Source organism: Lithobates pipiens, unplaced genomic scaffold (genome assembly GCF_037356315.1).
Source record: "Lithobates pipiens isolate NorthernLeopardFrog02 unplaced genomic scaffold, aLitPip1_a1.2 Scaffold_23, whole genome shotgun sequence".
Classification (NCBI taxonomy): domain Eukaryota; kingdom Metazoa; phylum Chordata; class Amphibia; order Anura; family Ranidae; genus Lithobates; species Lithobates pipiens.
The window spans coordinates 159,230,261-159,248,593 of NW_027507785.1; the positions used below are offsets into that span (position 1 = coordinate 159,230,261).

Here is an 18,333-nt window from a genome sequence, read left to right on the forward strand (position 1 = left end):
GGAAGGGGTGCTTTAGGAGCGGTAAATACTATAGAGCTGCTTGCAGGACTTTTTTTCCCATCCTGCAAGAGTACCACTCCAGTGTGGAAGCCCTTTTTTGCTGATCTGTATACCACGGTCACATGATAACCTGCACGGTTTGTTCAGTGCTGAGTTTCCAGGCAGTAGGATATTTCCACTACAGCCTGTATACACGTCCACATGTGTGATGTCAATATCATGTATAGTTCAAATGAAACAGGAAATGTTCTCTACAACAATAGAGACTAAATTGAGCATGTGCAGGGCGGCTACCCTCATTGTATTTTATGGCCTTGCTAAGATAGGCAGTGCAGGAGGGAACGATCTGTCCATACAGTGTCAAAGAGGCTTTTACACAGTGAGTATAACCAGAATGCTTTTCTGCATATACAGACAGCTTTTACTGTTGTGGGTTTAGTAACACTTTAAGAGCACCAAAGAGGATAATGTACACTCAGGATACATTTTGATGTATCATTGGTGATTAAGCACACGGGTAAGCATGCATTACCTGAGCATTCCCAGTATTCCTAGTGATTTTGAAGCCTTTTTTGGGGTGTTTTACAAGCTTTATGCAAGTATATTTGCTTGTGTATCAAACTTCGAGTATTTGCTTCCTAGGATTGTCAAGGGCAGGGGAGCAGTTCTAAAGAAGGAGTTTTTCAGGAGTACCTATTGAATTCTATGGGGACAACAATGCCTAAATATGCTTTAAAAAAGGTTATTTAATTTTTTCAGTGCAGGTTGTAGAGTATAGCATGATTGAAAGTACAAAAGTGTGAACAGGGACAATTAAAAGAATGGGATTCTGCATGTTAAACGTAGTTGATCATAGGGAAGATAGCTGAAAAACACAATGTAAGTGGTGGCTAAAGAATAGTTGGAGTTCCTAATCTCAAATTAGTCTTTGCAGCAGAAAATGATGGTATTGGTTGCAAAAGTAGCAATTTAGTATCAATCCAGTCCAATCAGGAAGCCCCAAGGCCACAGGCATGTCAAACACTGCTGACCTCTGAAATTATGTTTGAATTAATTTTTCACTGATCCATTTAGATATAAATGGCAAAACAACAGAGTCGTTTTTTTTTTGTTTTGATTCTTTCAAAATACTTTGACCAAGGAGCTCTACATCTGACATTGAATGATTTGTTCACGCAGTAGTAATGGGTAATTTAATAGCATACAGTGCATTAAAAAACTATTCATACTGCTTGAAATTTTCCACATCCTGTCATGTTACATCCAAAAACGCGAATGTATTTTATTGGGATCTTATGTGACAGACCAACACAAAGTAGCACATAATTGTGAAGTATAAGGAAAAATTATAAATGGTTTTCAATTTTTTTTTACAAATAAATATCTGAAAAATGGCATGCATTTGTATTCACACTCCATTCTTTTGGCTTTCTTTCAACAATAGCTTTCTTATTGCCACTTGCCAGATTTGTGGAGTGGCAACTGATAGTTGTGCTGTGGACAGATTCTCCCACCTCAACTGTGGATGTCTGCAGCTCCTCCAGAGTTACCATGGGCCTCTTGGCTTCTTTTCCAATTAATGCTCTCCTTGCCCAGCCTGTCAATTTAGATGGACAGCCATGTCTTGATAGGTTTGCAGTTGTGCCATACTCTTTCCATTTTCGGATGATGGATTGAACAGTGCTCCATGAGATGTTCAAAGCTTGGGATATTTTTTTATAACCTAACCCTGCTTTAAACTTCTCCACAACGTTATCCCTGACTTGTGTGGTGTGTTCCTTGGTCTTCATGATGCTGTTTGTTCACCAATGTTCTCTAACAAACCTATGAGGGCTTCACAGAACAGCTGTATTTATACTGCGATTAAATTACACACAGATGGACTCTATTTACTAATTAGGTGACTTCTAAAGGCAATTGGTTCCACTAGATTTTAGTTAGGGGTATCAGAGTAAAGGGGGCTGAATACAAATGCATGCCTCACTTTTCAGATATTTATTTGTAAAGATGGACTGTCTGGTCACCTAGGCTGCCTTAAGTGTTGGGGTAATTAACATGTTAATTGTGTAAATGTATTTTAAGTTGTTGCTATAGGGGAGGGGGGAGTATCCATGAGCAGCCCTAACTCGTTCTCTACCCCCTTTTGTAAAATGTGTATAAAAGTCTGTATTCTGTCCAATAAAGAATTCAAGATTCTACAAGCTATTTTTGGCTACACTTGTACTCAATGCAGCTATGAGAATATATCTCTCTGATAGTCAGATTGAAGGAAGCGGGATATACTGACGGAAGCACTCAAGGGGAGTGTGGGGGACGTTTCGTCACATTGGTGGCAAGCAGTGGGTTGCTTCCTGCAGTCTGGGACATCCAAACCTCCACTGGGATCCAAGATTAGGATAGCAGAGTTAGGTCACCCCAGCGGAGATATGGACCTGGCATCAGAGTTCCCGGGGCTGCTGCGGATCGTCCTTTCAGCATACACCAGGACTGTGTCTGAGGATGAATACCTGGAGCTCAGGCAGCAGATTCGGGGGGAGCTCTGGATTGGAGCCCTCCAGCTCACTGGTATAAAACAGGGCAAGTGCTTTCCAACCCAAGAGCAATGGGCAAGTGACCAACGGGCATTGAAGATGGCATTCCTGGGAGAGTGGCCCAAGGAGCAATGGGTGACTGATTTGTACAGGCTGGTCCAGCAGGAGATAGAGCTGGACAATCATTATTGGGCTCTGCAATGGCACACAGAGCAGGAATATTTAGGGGAGACAACAGAATGCTCTCCAGAGGGATATGGCGCTTTGGATGCCCTGGATTACTGTGGGAGAGCCTTACAGATCGTTTTGTGTTTGGCGATGAAGGGGAACCTACCCTTGAGGAGCTGCAAGAATATAGAGAGGCTATGCTCAGTCTTGCAGGGGTCTCAGAGCTTAAACCTGATCTGGACCATTTGTTAAGGAAGGAACAGCATCTGGAAAGGGCATACAGGAAACTGCTAGAACATGTTCAGCAGCATGCCAGAGAATCGGCAGTGGAAACTCCGGAGATTGTCGTCCCCAAACTTGAAGTGCTAACCACAGGGCAGAGTTCTGCTAACTTCTGCCCAGCACCAACAGTGGCTTTGGCATTCTTGAAAGAAGAGGTAGTTGGCCTTTCTCCGACAACACTGACAGGGACATGTGATTTTCTGCCAGCAGCATCTATGGAGTTACAACAAACTTCTCCAGCTGAGGATCTGGTAACTAAACACACTTTTAGTAATTCCAGAGACTGGGGATTTAAGAGATGTTTCTGTAGAGGAGAAACCACCTAACAAACCCCCAGCAGAAGTGCTGGCAACCGGACAGAGTCCAAGACCTCTGCCCCACACCTGCAGCAATTCTGGAGGCCCAGGCTGAGGAGATGGCAGTCTATCACGAGTAGGGATGAGCTTCGTGTTCGAGTCGAACGTACGTTCGACTCGAACATTGGCTGTTCGTGCGTTCGGCGAATTCCGAACGTTTTGGCCGTTCGCGTCAAAATTCGAGTGACGCGCGCGCGGACCATAATGCACTGCGTTGGCGCAGTGCATTGCTGCCCGATGATTGGCCAAGCATGCACTGTGACCCCGCATGCTTGGCCAATCACAGCGCCGGCAGCGAGGAGAGACATGATTGGCCACAGGCATCCTGCCTGTGGCCAATCATAGCTCAGGCTGTGTAGTGCACGCCCCACACTATATAAGGCCGCCTTTGAGGCGGCCTCGTGTAGTGTGTTACTTAGCATCTGAAGCAGTGGGTGTTCTGTGTACCTTCAACACAGTTACACACCAATCGTTTTTGGCTGATTTCCTATCTTGCTGCTGTGTAGTGGTTGTTGTCTGTGCCCTGACTGCAGTATACACCACTATATTCACCTCACCTATATAGCTAGTGATCTAGCTTTAACCACTTAACAACTGCCCATTGCCGATTAACGGCTTCAGGGGGGTTGTTTAACTCTGAGAGGCCGTTAATTAACGGCCTCCCAGAATTCTGCTCTCGCGTGCCCCGAGGTGTGCGCACTCGAGAGCATCCGTGACCGCCGGGTCGCATCACGGATCACGGTAAACGGCCGCTCATAGCGGCCGTTTACCACGTGATTGCTCCGTCAAATGACGGAGTGATCACTTGGAAACAAACCGGCGTCATGTTATGACGCCTGTTCCTCCCTCCCCTCTCTGTACCGATCGGTACAGCGGAGGGGAAAGAGATCGGTGTCAGCAGCGATGTGGGCTGCATCTGCAGTGCCCACATCGCTGCTCACCGAATTTAACCCCTCAATTCCCTGCCAATACTCTGCAATACCAGTGCATACTCTGCAGTACCCTGCCATTACTCTGCAGTACCCCGCCATTACTCTGCAGTGCAGTACCCTGCCATTACTCTGCAGTACCCTGCCATTACTCTGCAGTACCCCCCATAACTCTGCAGTAACCCCCATTACTCTGCAGTACCCCCCAATACTCTGCAGTACCCGCCATTACTCTGCAGTACCCGCCATTACTCTGCAGTACCCCCAATACTCTGCAGTACCCCCAATACTCTGCAGTACCCTGCCATTACTCTGCAGTGCATTACCCTGCCATTACTCTGCAGTACCCCCCATTACTCTGCAGTAACCCCCATTACTCTGCAGTACCCCCAATACTCTGCAGTACCCTGCCATTACTCTGTAGTACCCCCCAATACTCTGCAGTACCCTGCTATTACTCTGTAGTACCCCGCCAATACCCCGCCAATACTCTGTAATACCCTGCCATAAATTGCCATACCCAGCCATACTCGGTGATACCCTGAAATACCCAGCCATAGACGCCCCCCACCCCTCACCGCCCTCCGGTGCTTCTACCAACTCGCCAGTACGATCAAAGCCAGAATCTTTTTTTTATTTTTTATTTCAGGCTTCCCAGCCTAGAGGTGAGATGTGGGGTCATATTGACCCCCCAGATTTCACTGTAAAGAGGACCTGTCACCCCATATTCCTATTACAAGGGATGTTTAAATTTCTTGTAATAGGAATAAAAGTGATCAAAAATATATTTTTGGGGGAAAAAATGTCAAACTAAAATAAATAAAGTAAAATGAACAATAAAAAAATAAAATAAAAATTAAAGCGCCCATGTCCCCATTTGCTCGCATGTGCCACACATGTGAGGTATCGCCGAGAATGTTAGAGCGAGAGCAATAATTCTAGTCCTAGACCTCCTCTGCAACTCAAAACATGTAACCAGTAAAAAAAAATTAAAGCGTCGCCTATGGGGATTTTTTAAGTAGCGACGTTTGGCGCCATTCCACGGGCATGTGCAATTTTGAAGAGTGACATGTTTGATATCTATTTACTCAGCATAACTTCATCTTTCACTTTATGCAAACATTGGGCTAACAAGTGGTTAATAATAGAGCTTGCAGTCAGTAGTGTTAGGAGATAGTGCGTGCTGTCTGCGTGCTCTGTACCCAGTACATACCGCTATAATATAGGGCAGGCCCCTACTTTCAAACATCCAACTTACAAACATCTCCTACTTGCAAACGCAAGGAGACAGCAGCAAGTGAGATGAAAAAAGATGGACGACAAAACAAATTATACAGGGGTGATAACCCTTCCCTATGTTTTCCAAAAAGCTTAAAGATAGTTTTTTTGACTGGAGCTACACTTTAAAAATGTACCGGTTGAAAATGACAAACAGATTCAACTTAACACAACAAACCTACACAGTCCCTGTCTTGTTTGCACCGCCTGTATACTGCTGTTCTGAGTATATAGGGCCTGGGGGCCACACGCATTTCTTTTTTTTAATATGGGTACGGGGTTCCCCTTAATATGCGTACAAGACCCAAATAGGCTGGTAATGGGCAGGGAGGGCTACCCATGCCATGTTTCTCAATGATTTTCAACCATATTGCAGGAACCAGATATAACATTAAAACCGCAAGCAGTTTTAAATGGTGTTATTTCCGTTTAATGTCATTTTGTGCAGGGACTGTTCTAAACACGGGAAACACGTGGCACTTCACAGGCATACTACAGACACCCCCCAGGCACCATATTTAAAGGAATATTTCACATTTTTTTTTTCACTTTAATCGTCATTAAAATCAGTGCTCCCGCCAAAACGGCCGTTTTTAAAACTTTTTTTTGCAGTGACCCATGTCCCCTGAGGCAGGAGGCAGGTCCCCAAACCCTTTTTAGGACACTATCTTGCATATTAGCCGTTAAAATTAGCACTTTCCAATTCGAACGTTCGAGTCCCATAGACTTCACTGGGGTTCTAACGTTCGTACCAAACGCGGGGGTCGTTCGCAAGTTCTGGTGCGAACCGAACCGGGGGGTGTTCGGCTCATCCTTAATCACGAGCTGTAGATTAGGATCCATGGAGAGAATGCAGTCGTCACCTTACAACTGTAGCTTGATCTGGTGTCAGTGGATGGGCCTGTGGTCTCCACTAACAGAACACCAACAGAAATGCTAGCAACCGGGCAGAGTGCTACCAGCCTCTGCCCAGCACCGGCAACAACTGCGGAGTTCCAGGGAGCTGGGGCAGTCAGCCTCTCTCCCCAACAGTTAGCTGGAGCAGATGATGTAGGGAAGCTCCTATGCCCAGCTGAACTGCTGGCAACGGAACAGAGCGCTCCTGGCCTCTGCCCACACCAAACAGAGGACAGATTTCCTGTAAAGGTGGATGGGACTTCAGTCTCCACCTGTATACCCCAGGGATTCTGGATAGTAGGCCCAAATGCCCAACAGCATTATGGACTGAGCCCAACCACCCTGTCTTCTCTCCTGCGGCTAAAGGGACTCCAGGGGGCAGGACTGGTCTGCACTTCCCCCCAGCAGGGAGTATGTTCTATGAGATAGGCAGAGGTTGGCTGGGTGAGTAGTGCTCTGTTTGGAACAATTTGTTTGGGGTACTGTGTGGGTACAGGCATCAGAGGACTGGAACTATGGACTAACTTCGGAGTCAACCCATCTGGGGTGTCCTCCTGTGTTAGTCTTCTGCCGAAAGGGGAGAGATGTGACTGGAGGGCACATGGAACCCAGAATCCCTTATAAAGGTTGGGAAACCCATGTTTCAGCTCCCCATACAACTCTTATGTCTAAGTCACCCTGTGCCATCCTGGTACAGGGTGAGTCAGAAAATATATCTTGGGTTACTAAAAATGTAAGTAAGTAATATTTATCCACAGTATCTCCCAGGATATATACAAAGACTATTCTTAGGTTGTTAATTCTGAATACACAATCCTTTAAAGAGCTGATTACATTGACCTCCGGAGACGGACTGTCTGGTCACCTAGGCTGCCTTAAGTGCTGGGGTAATTAACATGTTAATTCTGTAAATGTATTTTAAGTTGTTGCTATAGGGGAGGGGGGAGTATCCATGAGCAGCCCTACCTCGTTATCTACCCCCTTATGTAAAATGTGTATAAAAGTCTGTATTCTGTCCAATAAAGAATTCAAGATTCTACAAGCTATTTTCAGCTAGACTTGTATTCAATGCAGCCATGACAATATATCTCTCTGATAGTCAGATTGGAGGAAGCGGGATATACTGACAGAAGCACTCAAGTGGAGTGTAGGGACGTTCCGTCACAAACCCATTCAATAAATATTTATTGAATTGCAGCCCAATTCTTAAATGTGGTGACTGCATTCATTTTCTTTTTTTTTAGGTGTTTTTCCTTTTTATTCAGCTGGTGATCTAGCCAGTAAGTCTGTTATTTTTCAACTTACTTTAACAGACTGAGCTGTCCAGCAAAAGGTGCAATTAAAGTGTGTTTAACATTGGCAGGGGTACTTACAATGGTTGCCTTCTATTTATTTATGTAAACCTTTATCCCATGAGGGAAAAAAAAAAAATAGCTGGGTTTCAGTCTCAATTTATTAGTCAAGTCCATCTAAATCTTCTTGTCTAACGCTACCTCACCCCAGACTGGCAATGCTTGTGTCAAAAGATGTCTGTTTTACTACTTCATCAAGAATGCAGGCATCCTAAGACACAAAGTGCGTTAATGGCTGGATCACTAGGCCAAATGAAGAAAAAAATCCTGAAAAAAATAAAACGAATCAGCTTCCATATCAAAGGATTGGCAAGCTGTCCTGGCTGGGTGAAATCTACTCTATCAAGATGGCCCATATAATTTGTTGAAGCAGATGTGTTACGATTTCATTCTAAGCTCATACATTATATCTGGGGTGGAAAGGGCCATAGAGAGTTTCTGAACAGGTGCTCTTTGCTCACAAAAGGAGAGGAGGTCTTGGCCTCCCACATCTTATGCTATACTACCTAGACGCTCAGGCAGCACAGTTTTCAAGAGGTGAAAAAACTGAATGGTTAGCTATGGAACGGATGGCGAATTAATAAGCTTCCATTAGACTATGTTAAATGGCAAGCCGGGAAGGGTAGACCCCCTATTTTTGCCCCTACTTTATCTCATTCATTGGCGATCTGGGATTGAGTGCTGGCCAATACTAACCTATTTTCATCTTCTCATCCGTTGGCTTACCTTTTCAACAATCCAGCATTCTCCCCTGGCCAGGATACAGAGGCCTTCCTTTGGTGGCTGAATAAGGGCCTGTATCGGATTGTCACACTTTTTGCACTCCTTGGGCCCTGCTAACATGACTCCTTATGAGACAGAGTGTAAAAGGGATCTCAGTGGCAGGGGGTGGATTTCTATTTACAGGCTCTTGCTCGCCACTGATGCTAAATTACCTAATATGCATGCATGGAACTCAAACTTGTCACTCTTGCCTTCAATCTGGGTATAAGGGCATGCTAAATATCTTTTGGTGGAGGCAGGCGTAAAAGGCTTGACCCAGTGGTATATGGTCCCCTTTCACCTATCAAGGTTTTTTCCGACCTTCTCGCGTCTCTGTTTTTGGGGGTGTCAGTCTTATGGAATGATGTATCACACCTGATGGGAATGCCCTAAGCTTAGGGGCTTTTGGAATACGGTGTTTGCTTTATTTGGAAGGTTACTGGGACTCCGGAGCTACAATTGCCCTGTGTGGCCTTATTGAATTACCGGGTGGATCATATTTCCCCTGCCAAGCAAAAATTGATCCACTGTATGTTAGCTGCAAAACTCACCATAGCTTGCTCCTGGAAGACACCTTCCATTTCTGTTTCTTTTTTCCGACGCAAGGTTTCTTGGATAATGCTTAGGGAGCACCTTGCTAGCATAATTAATGATAAAATTCAACGGTTTAAAAATGGATGGGAACCATGGGCCAGCTATGATCATATAGAACTTTGGGAAGGTGCTTGATAACAAGTGGGTTCCCTTTTCCATTTAGTTGCTCATTTGGGCTTCCTCTCTGGGTCTCATTTTCCTGTCCTGATGCTCTTGCTCACTTTCTCCTCTTCCTTCTTTCTTTCTTTTCTACCCTGGCTGGGGTCTTCCCTTTCCCTTTTTGAAAGATTTTAGTTTTGGTTGCATGTGGGGGGCCAGACCTCATTTTTTTTTCCCAGTTTGCATCTTTTCATATTGCACCCCACTGGCCTACCTGGACTGTTTGAGTACTCCCTTGCTTTATAACTCATTGTAAGCAAGGTTCTGAGTACTATATGGCAAAAACTTCACCAGTGATGCTATGTGTAGACTTATTTCTTATCTTTTGCACCATTTATTATATTATGCTCATGTTTTACTGCTGTGCTTGGGGCTCTGGCCTTTGTTCTTTTTGATACTCTGTATTATGTACTATTTTCCAATAAAAAAGATTAAAAGTCAAAGGATTGGCAAGCTGCAATACATTACTTATTTGTTTTATGGGTTTAATATCACTGTAATCTGTATTTTGCCTGTGATGCCTTGCTTCTTTCAGCAAGATCCTGGGAAATGCTAACACCCCAAATCTCATGAGAAGATACTCTTGCACTGAGTGAAAGTGTCTAATCATGAGATTTGGGCTACTTTGTATTCCTCAGAAATATTCCCATACAGTAAGGTATATATGTATTCTAACCTTTTTTCTTAGTGGTAGTTTTCAAGTGATTTTTGCAGGGGAAGGGGGCCAGACTTAAAGCTCAGGGTTTTAGCAACTTTGTAACAAGTGCAGGCATACTATGAGTTAAGTCCAAGTTTATTGTGTTCCAGGAAGATACTTTTTTGAGCTTGGATGATGGACACTCTGATCTCAGCTTCTTCCAGTGCAGAGTCAATGCAGCTGCTATGTCGCTCCTCCATTCCTTTTGTCCAGTCATAGAAGCCTTTGTATTATGTTAACTCATTCACAAAATCCAAAGGCTCCTGTGAACGGGCAACAGAGAGAAGGGACAGTCATAGCTGCTGTGTGCTTCTCCTCTGAAAGCACTGAGTGTCATCCATAAATCTGTCATAATAAAATAAAAAGAGATACATCATAGTATGCATGGACATTTATCAAAGTGGCTTCATTTCTGGAATCCATCTTTAATAAGCAAACCTTGCATTTCATGTTAAGGTTTGCATTAATCTCTTTGCTACATACTAAGACATGTTATCATATTCATTATCATATTTGCAGCATATTAATCAGACTTGTCTACAAATAAGGAGAGTAGCCCTAGCCTTAATCTTTGAAATATCATGACTTTGAAGCATAACTTTAAAACTAACCATTGGGTAAGACTAACTGTTGGGTAAGTCTTAGATAACAAATAAGAAAGAAAGACAGATCTGGGAAATTGGCATTTTCCAGAATGAGTTTTTCAGTGGTGGCCTTCTAATTCTCAATACAGGTTTTCTTTATGCTGTGTACCCTATTTTTATTCAGGGTCATCTAATAGATTGTTTTATGATCTAATTTTCAACTATAGCTTTCTCCAGAAAGAATACTACTATTATCTATGAATTCCACATTATTAATAGCTTACCCGGTGGTCCTCCTACTACTGACTGCGGATAATTCATGTTGAAATGTAGAGATGACCTTCCATCTAAAGCCCAGCTTTGTATTAACCTAGTATTCAGAATTATCTTTCTTCTTTGATATGAGACACTAACAAGATTATTAGGACAGTACAAGGAAAGTCTGTTTGTTATAAGGTAAAAGAAACATGTTCTACCTCATTGATGTATTGGTATATGGTCCTGATATGTGAATAAAAAATTTTCCCAAGAACAATGGATAACTAAAATATATTTGTATCTAGGTTGTATTTGCCATGCTACCACCAGAACTCTGAGCTTTTGGGTTTGTTAAACGTTTTAAGATTTTTCAAGAAGTGCATCCAGTTGAGATGAAGAACAAATGCTGTTCAAATTCATATGAGATGCTTACTTGAACATGCAGCCTGACAGGCCACAAACGAGCGCCCCTCCTACCTAAACCATACCTACCTGTGGCCTGGCCGGGGCACAGACTGAGTTGTCTCTCTCATACCACCAGGCACGAGGAGGGGGGCCTCGCTCGCCCACACTTTTCTGGCCTACCAGGCGGGATGCTCGGATAAGGGTCTGGTATGGATTTTGGGGGGAACCCAAGTGATGATTTAGTCAGTAGTGAGGTGTGGGGTTGAGCACAACCTATGTTTTTTTTTTAGGAATCTAAAAGGAGTGTTACGCAAAACATATTTGAAGTTAACCCATAATTTAGAATGACCAGCATATGTACAGTCAGCAATCCTAGTGAAATCTACTGCTTGGTAACAATACTTGAGATATGGCAGTGCTAGTCCATCTGTTCGTTTAGACCAAGATAGCATAGTGCATGTGTGGAGATCCTTGGTTTTCTTCAGGGTCCCATATGTACTTAGTGATCAAAGAGTGTAATGTGATGAAAAAATAGCTTTCGTCTGTAACGAGATGACATAATTAAAATTAGACTTGGGAAACTTAACATTAATAAATCATCACGTCTAGATAGCTTGCATCTGAGGGTACTTAGGAAACTCAGTCAATGTCACGTACCTGAAGGGAGACTGAAATGACGAGGTCGACGTCTCTCGTATATCCAGTCCAGGTCCCGCTGAGAGTGGAACAGAAGGAACCAAAGGACAGGAGGCACATGAGTGCCTGCAGATAGAGACCTGGAATCCTGTAGCAGGAAGTTGTAGCTGGTCGCAGGGCTGAGGTTGCAGAGCAGGAAGCCGCAGCTGGTCTCAGGACTGTAGTTGCAGTTACTCGGGTAGTAATGCTGGGCCGAGCAGAGCACCAGAGCAAGGTCAGAGGGATAGACGGGTTCGTCAGCAGGGTACCGGAACATCAGGAAGAGGTGGGTCAGATGGGAAGCTGAGTTTGTCAACAGGCAGGCGGCAGGGTACCGGAACATCAGGCAGAGACGGGTCAGATGGGAATCCGGGATCAGGAACCAGAGATCAGGTATATCAGAGTTCAGAGCGGGGTCAACAGGAGCCAAGGTTAGCAATGAGAAACAGACAGACAAATGCAGGTTTCAGAGTAACAGGAACACAGTTGAAGACCAGTCAGCACTGATCAGTTGCTGGAGCCCCCCTTAATTAGGCCGCCTGGCACCAACTGGCGCTAAGGCATGCTCCTGCGTGTGTACACCGCACCCCGTGCATAAGCACGCACAGGCATCTGTGGTCCCCTGTGTGCATGCGCACCAGCGTGCGCCGGGCGATGTCCACTGGTTTCCTTACAGTCAAGTAATTGTCAGACCATTGTTACAAATTTTTACTGACAGTCTACTGACTGGAATGGTACCAGGTGATTGGCAAAAAGCCAATGTAGCACCAGTATTTAAAAAGGGCCCAAAATACATTCCTGGGACTTACAGACCAGTTAGCCTAACATCAATAGTATACAAGCTCTTTGAGGGGATGATAAGGGACTATATACAAGATTTTAGTAACGAGAACGGTATCATTAGTAGTAATCAGCATGGATTCATGAAGAATAGTTCTTGCCAAACCAATCCATTAACCTTCTATGAGGAGGTGAGTTGCCATCTAGATAAAGGAAGGCCCGTAGACGTAGTGTATCTGGATTTTGCAAAAGCATTGACACAGTTCCCCATAAACGTTTACTGAACAAAATAAGGTCCATTGGCATGGACCATAGGGTGAACGAATTGAAAACTGGCTACAAGGGCAGGTTCAGAGGGTGGTGATAAATGGGGAGTACTCTGAATGGTCAGAGGTGGGTAGTGGGGTCCCCTGGGGTTCTGTGCTGGGACCAATCCTATTTATTTTGTTCATAAACGACCTGGAGGATGGGGTAAATGGTTCAATCTCTGTATTTGCAGACAATACTAAGCTGAGCAGGGCAATAAACTCTGCAGGATGTGGAAACCTTGCAAAAAGATCTGAACAAATTAATGGGGTGGGCAACTACATGGTAAATTAGTTTTAATGTAGAAAAATTTAAAATAATGCATTCGGGTGGCAAAAATATGAATGCAATCTATACACTGGGGGGAGAATCTCTGGGGGAATCTAGGAGGGAAAAGGACCTTGGGGTCCTAGTAGATGATAGGCTCAGCAATGGCATGCAATGCCAAGCTGCTGCTAACAAAGCAAATTAAATATTGGCATGCATTAAAAAAGGGATCAACTCTAAAACGATAATTCTCCCGCTCTACAAGACTCTTGTCTGGCCGCACCTAGAGTATGCTGTCCAGTTCTGGGCACCAGTCCTCAGGAAGGATGTACTGGAAATGGAGCGAGTACAAAGAAGGACAACTAAGCTAATAAAGCGTCTGGAGGACATTAGTTATGAGGAAAGGTTGCGAGCACTGAACTTATTCTCTCTGGAGAAAAGATGCTTGAGAGGGGATATGATTTCAATTTATAAATACTGTACTGGTGACCCCACAATAGGAATACAACTTTTTGGTGGAAGGGAGTTTAACTCATTAAAATTAGAAGAAAACAGGTTTAATCTTAAACTACGTAGAGGGTTCTTTACTGTATGAGCGGCAAGGATGTGGAATTCCCTTCTACAGGCAGTGGTCTCTGCAGGAGGCATCGATAGTTTCAAAAATTAGATAAGCACCTGAACGACCGCAACTTACAGGAATATACAATGTAATACTGACACATAATCACACACATAGGTTGGATTTGATGGATTTTTTTTTTCAACCTCACCTACCATGTAACTTCCTTTTTTCCCCCTGCAAAGAAAAAGCATAATGGGCTAGTATGCATCGCATACTAGCCCATTATGTTGCACTTACCTACAAAGAAAGCCAGTGATGTCCCCAATGTGTGGAAGGTTCCATCATCACCCCTCTTCCTTGCGGGGCTGCGGGTTCCGGCTCTCTGACTGGCCGGAGTGGCATGAAGTCACTCCCACGCATGCGCACGGGAGCCAATGGTCAGGGCACAGGCCCTAAAGAAAGGGTATGATGGTTCCCATTCTTTAGTGAGCGTGCGCCAATGACATAAGCGTATATGGTAAATAGCTCCTAAACCGTACACTTAATATAGGCTTACCTGTAGGTAAAAGTGGTTGTACAGGGTTTACAACCACTTTAAGAAGAACCAAGTGTCAATCTTTGGATGCAATCAAGCAAGCCAGAAAGTGGTTTGTGATGTTAGTGACACATAGCTTGTCCAGCAGGGGTCACATTGTTCTTGCCGCAGCTCTGCACAGTTTCTCTGGCTAGATCCAAAAACACAGTTTAGACTGCAACATCAATAATAGGGTAATAATGTTTTTTTTTTCTTTTCCTTTTGTAGTAATGAAAAATGAAAGTGACAAATAATGTCCATTGGTGTGTCAGTAGAAAAAATAGAGTGCACAGGGCTTGATAAACCAAATTAAAGCATGGGGAATGTGACTGGTTTACCTGATAGGATGTTAAATATACCTCATACAGATCCCCGTCTCTTGTTGCTTCCGGCTTCTCTTATGCAGACCTTATTCCACCTGTTCCTATTCTCTTGGTCCTCCAGTTTTTTTTAGGACACTGTTAGCTTCTTCCTGTGAGCCTAGCCTAGATTCGGAGCCTTCCATATTAACGAGTTTGAACGAGGTTCAACTGTGCGGCTGACATCTCCGACATGTATGACGTCATGTTTGCTATCCAAATCAGGAACAAGTAACCTAAGGGTAACAGCACTGGAGTTGATTTACTAAAACTGGTACAAAATTTGTTGAAGCTCTGCATAGAAACCAATTCGCTTCTAGGTTTTTTGTTTTTTGTCAAAGCTTAATTGAATGAGATGCTGAAGAAGCTGAGTGGCCACCAAGCACAGCTGCATCAGATTTGGCACTCTTCAGTTTTAGTAAATCGACCCCGCAGTTACTCTATAGATACAGTGCTGTCAGTGAGCATAGCTATTTTAGGACAGGAAGTATGTTGCTGGCAGGATCACCAGGTAAAAACAAAGGAAATATTCTGTAGCCTAAATGCTAAGGCTTGGTTCACATATATGTGAATTGGATGTGTTTTTAATCCACATCCTATTTGCATAACATGTGAATCGGAACAGCTTTTAATAGAGCCAGATCACACATGTCCGGGGTGGCCATGGTGCGGTTTTAAAAAGGGTCCTGTTTGGTTTTGGGTCCGGTTCAGGTGCAATTTCAGGTAAAAATGCACACTTGAATCGCACCTGTATAAGTGAACAGAACTGCACCAGAACCGCACATATGTGTGAACCCAGCCTAAGGACTCCTAAGCTGCAAGATCTTACATTTTTGTTTTGGGGTTAGATACACTTGAGGAGAAATTATAAATTAGGCAGTTTGTTTTTTCTTTGTAACTACATATCCACCATCTTTCAAAAGAGAATGGAGAAATCTACCTATGTACATGACCTTGACTTTTGGTAAATGCTGTTTTTGCATACATAAATTCACAAATTAAGTCTTTTACAACATTGCCCATCACTGATTAGTCTGGGGTATTATTGAAATTGAATGTGTTAGTTCTTGTCACAACATATAGTACATACATACTGTATGAGGGAAATGTTGGAATTCCTACCTCCTGTTAATTGAAGTTACATGACATTCATACATCATAGACTTGTACAAAAATCAGTCACAGGCCACTTGAACATAGAATAATTTGCTATCTTTAGAGCCAATCATCCTCTCACTAAAAAGAATGTATTTTGTTTTTAAAATAACTGTTATCTTTATGGTTTGCCTTTTCATCATTAGAATGTTCACTATTGATCACAGAAAACCTTGCTGTTCACTTTTCATTGTAAAATTAATGCTCTGCTTTTTTCTAATAATTCTCTCCTTAGAGCCATTCAGTGCAGATGTCTGGGTGATGATGTTTGTCATGCTTCTCATTGTGTCTGCTGTGGCTGTATTCGTATTTGAATATTTTAGCCCAGTGGGGTACAACAGGTGCCTTGCAGATGGAAGAGGTGAGATTACACATTCTCTGTACCATTACAATTTGCCAAACATCCATTTTCTACAATAATTATGTCTTTCTTTCCGATAAGTTAATTCAGAGTACATGTGTGCCTTAAAGTAGAAGTCTACTGTAAAACTTAAATCCCTGCATCTATAGACATTCACAATCTAGCACTAACCTATCTAGCCCTGTAAAGAAAAAATCAGTATACATACCTTTTTTTAAAGCTCTCCGACCCACCGATCCCACACTGAGTTGTTAGCCGTGGCTTCGCTGTGTAGGACGGTGCAGGGGACATGTCAGACAACAGAAGCTCCATAGCAACTCTAAGGCCGCGTACACACGCGGGGACTGTTCGCCCAACTTTGTCCGCTGAACAGTGTTTCGGCGGACAGTCCGCTCGTGTGTGGGCTTTCAGCGGACAGTTTCAGCGAACAGTCCGCTGAACAAGGTTTTTCGGAAATTCCGAAAAACTGTCCGCTGAAACTTTGTTTCAGCGAACAGTCCCCTCGTGTGTAGGCTTGTTCGTCAAACTAAGTTCCGCGCATGCTCAGAAAGGATTTACACGCCGAAAGTTATAATGCAGTGTATAGGACGTCGTATTTTTCGTCCCGTCGTACGTGCCGTTCACGTCATCGCGCACGGTTTCAGCAAACTGTTCGTTCGTCGTGTGTGGCCATGTCCGTCCATGCTAATTTTGAGCGGACTGTTTGCTGAAACTGTTTGACGGACAAAGTTGGGCGAACAGTCCCCGCGTGTGTACGCGGCCTGACGTTACTCCCCATTAATTTCACAGCCGTTGTCAGCTGAGTCTTCTGCAGAGTTTCCGCCGCTGGAAATTTGGTTCTGATTGGCTTCAAAAAAGCTATGTACGGGGGCACATGCACGGCATCTGATGATGGCAGACGCGTGATTCCTCCACTCCAATCCCTACTGCCTTCCATAGCTCCCGCAAAGTGACTGAGAGCTACATCAGCCACGGGAGACCCCATACCGGACCGCCGAACCTCTCAGGCTGCCCATGGTGAAGTGCGGGCCAAAGCAAACAGTCCATCACACACCCCTAGCTGGGGCCTACACAAACACTGGACTGCTTCCTGTGTGGGCCTGAATCCCCGTGATGAGCCTTGATTATGCACACAAAGAGGTAGGAGACATTCCCCTTCTATTTTCACCCACCCCAACCACAGAGATGTCAGCCCCCCTCACTGTTGAAATACTGGATATTAAACTGCAATCCCTCTTGCAAAGCCTGACTTGTACCATCACCAGAGACGTGGGGAAGCTTGCTCAAGAACTGAAAGGGGAGTTAACACACATTGGTGAACGTACTGACACCTTATGCCTCGTACACACGATCAAAAATCTGGCGGAAAAAGTCAATCCGCCCGTGTGTAGGCTCTAGCGGACTTTTTTTTACCCAAGAGTCCGGCGGACTAAGAAAGTAGTTTTGCTCACCAATCTGTCTGCCGGACTTGCATTTCGGCGTACAGTACGGCCGTGTGTGTGCCAGTCCGCCGTACTTTTGAATCTAACAGACTTTTCCCACCCGGAGAAAAGTCCGCTCATTTTGAGCGCGTCTCCAGGTAGCCGGGGCCAGCGAAGGAGGCGTCGCTGGCCCCGTCACCTGGTATGGACTTAAAGAGGAATCCCTACGCTGAAAAAACAGCGTGGGGGTCCCCCCCAGATCCATATCAGACCCTTATCCGAGCACGCTACCCGGCCGGCCAGGAAAGGGGGTGGGGACGAGCGAGCGCCCCCACTCCTGTCATAGTGACCGGGGACAGCGACAAGGCAACATCTCAAGAAGAGAAGAACAGAAGACGGCGACAGCAGTGACAGAAGACCGGGCCACCGCTTGTAAAAGAGCTAGAAGAAGGCGCAGTGGCCCGGCAAGAAGAACCGAAGAGGGGGACAAAACCCCCGAAGAGGGCGGCGGTGAAGAAGAAAGCCGGGCTCCTGCGCTAGTAAAAGAGCTAGCAAAAGAGCAGAAGATAGCGGAGGAGTCCGGCGAGAAGACCCCCCGAAGACGGAAGAAGATCCCCGGAG

General features: G+C 44.4%; 1 protein-coding gene across 1 annotated transcript in view; it reads left to right on the plus strand.

Moving 5' to 3' along the window:
- Positions 1 to 18,333, plus strand: part of GRIN2B (glutamate ionotropic receptor NMDA type subunit 2B) — a 969,425-nt gene that overhangs the window by 820,199 nt on the left and 130,893 nt on the right. Inside the window, exon 9 of the mRNA XM_077452507.1 lies at positions 16,166 to 16,291. Coding sequence (XP_077308633.1) covers positions 16,166 to 16,291 — 126 coding nt within the window. The remainder of the gene's footprint in view (positions 1 to 16,165; positions 16,292 to 18,333) is intronic.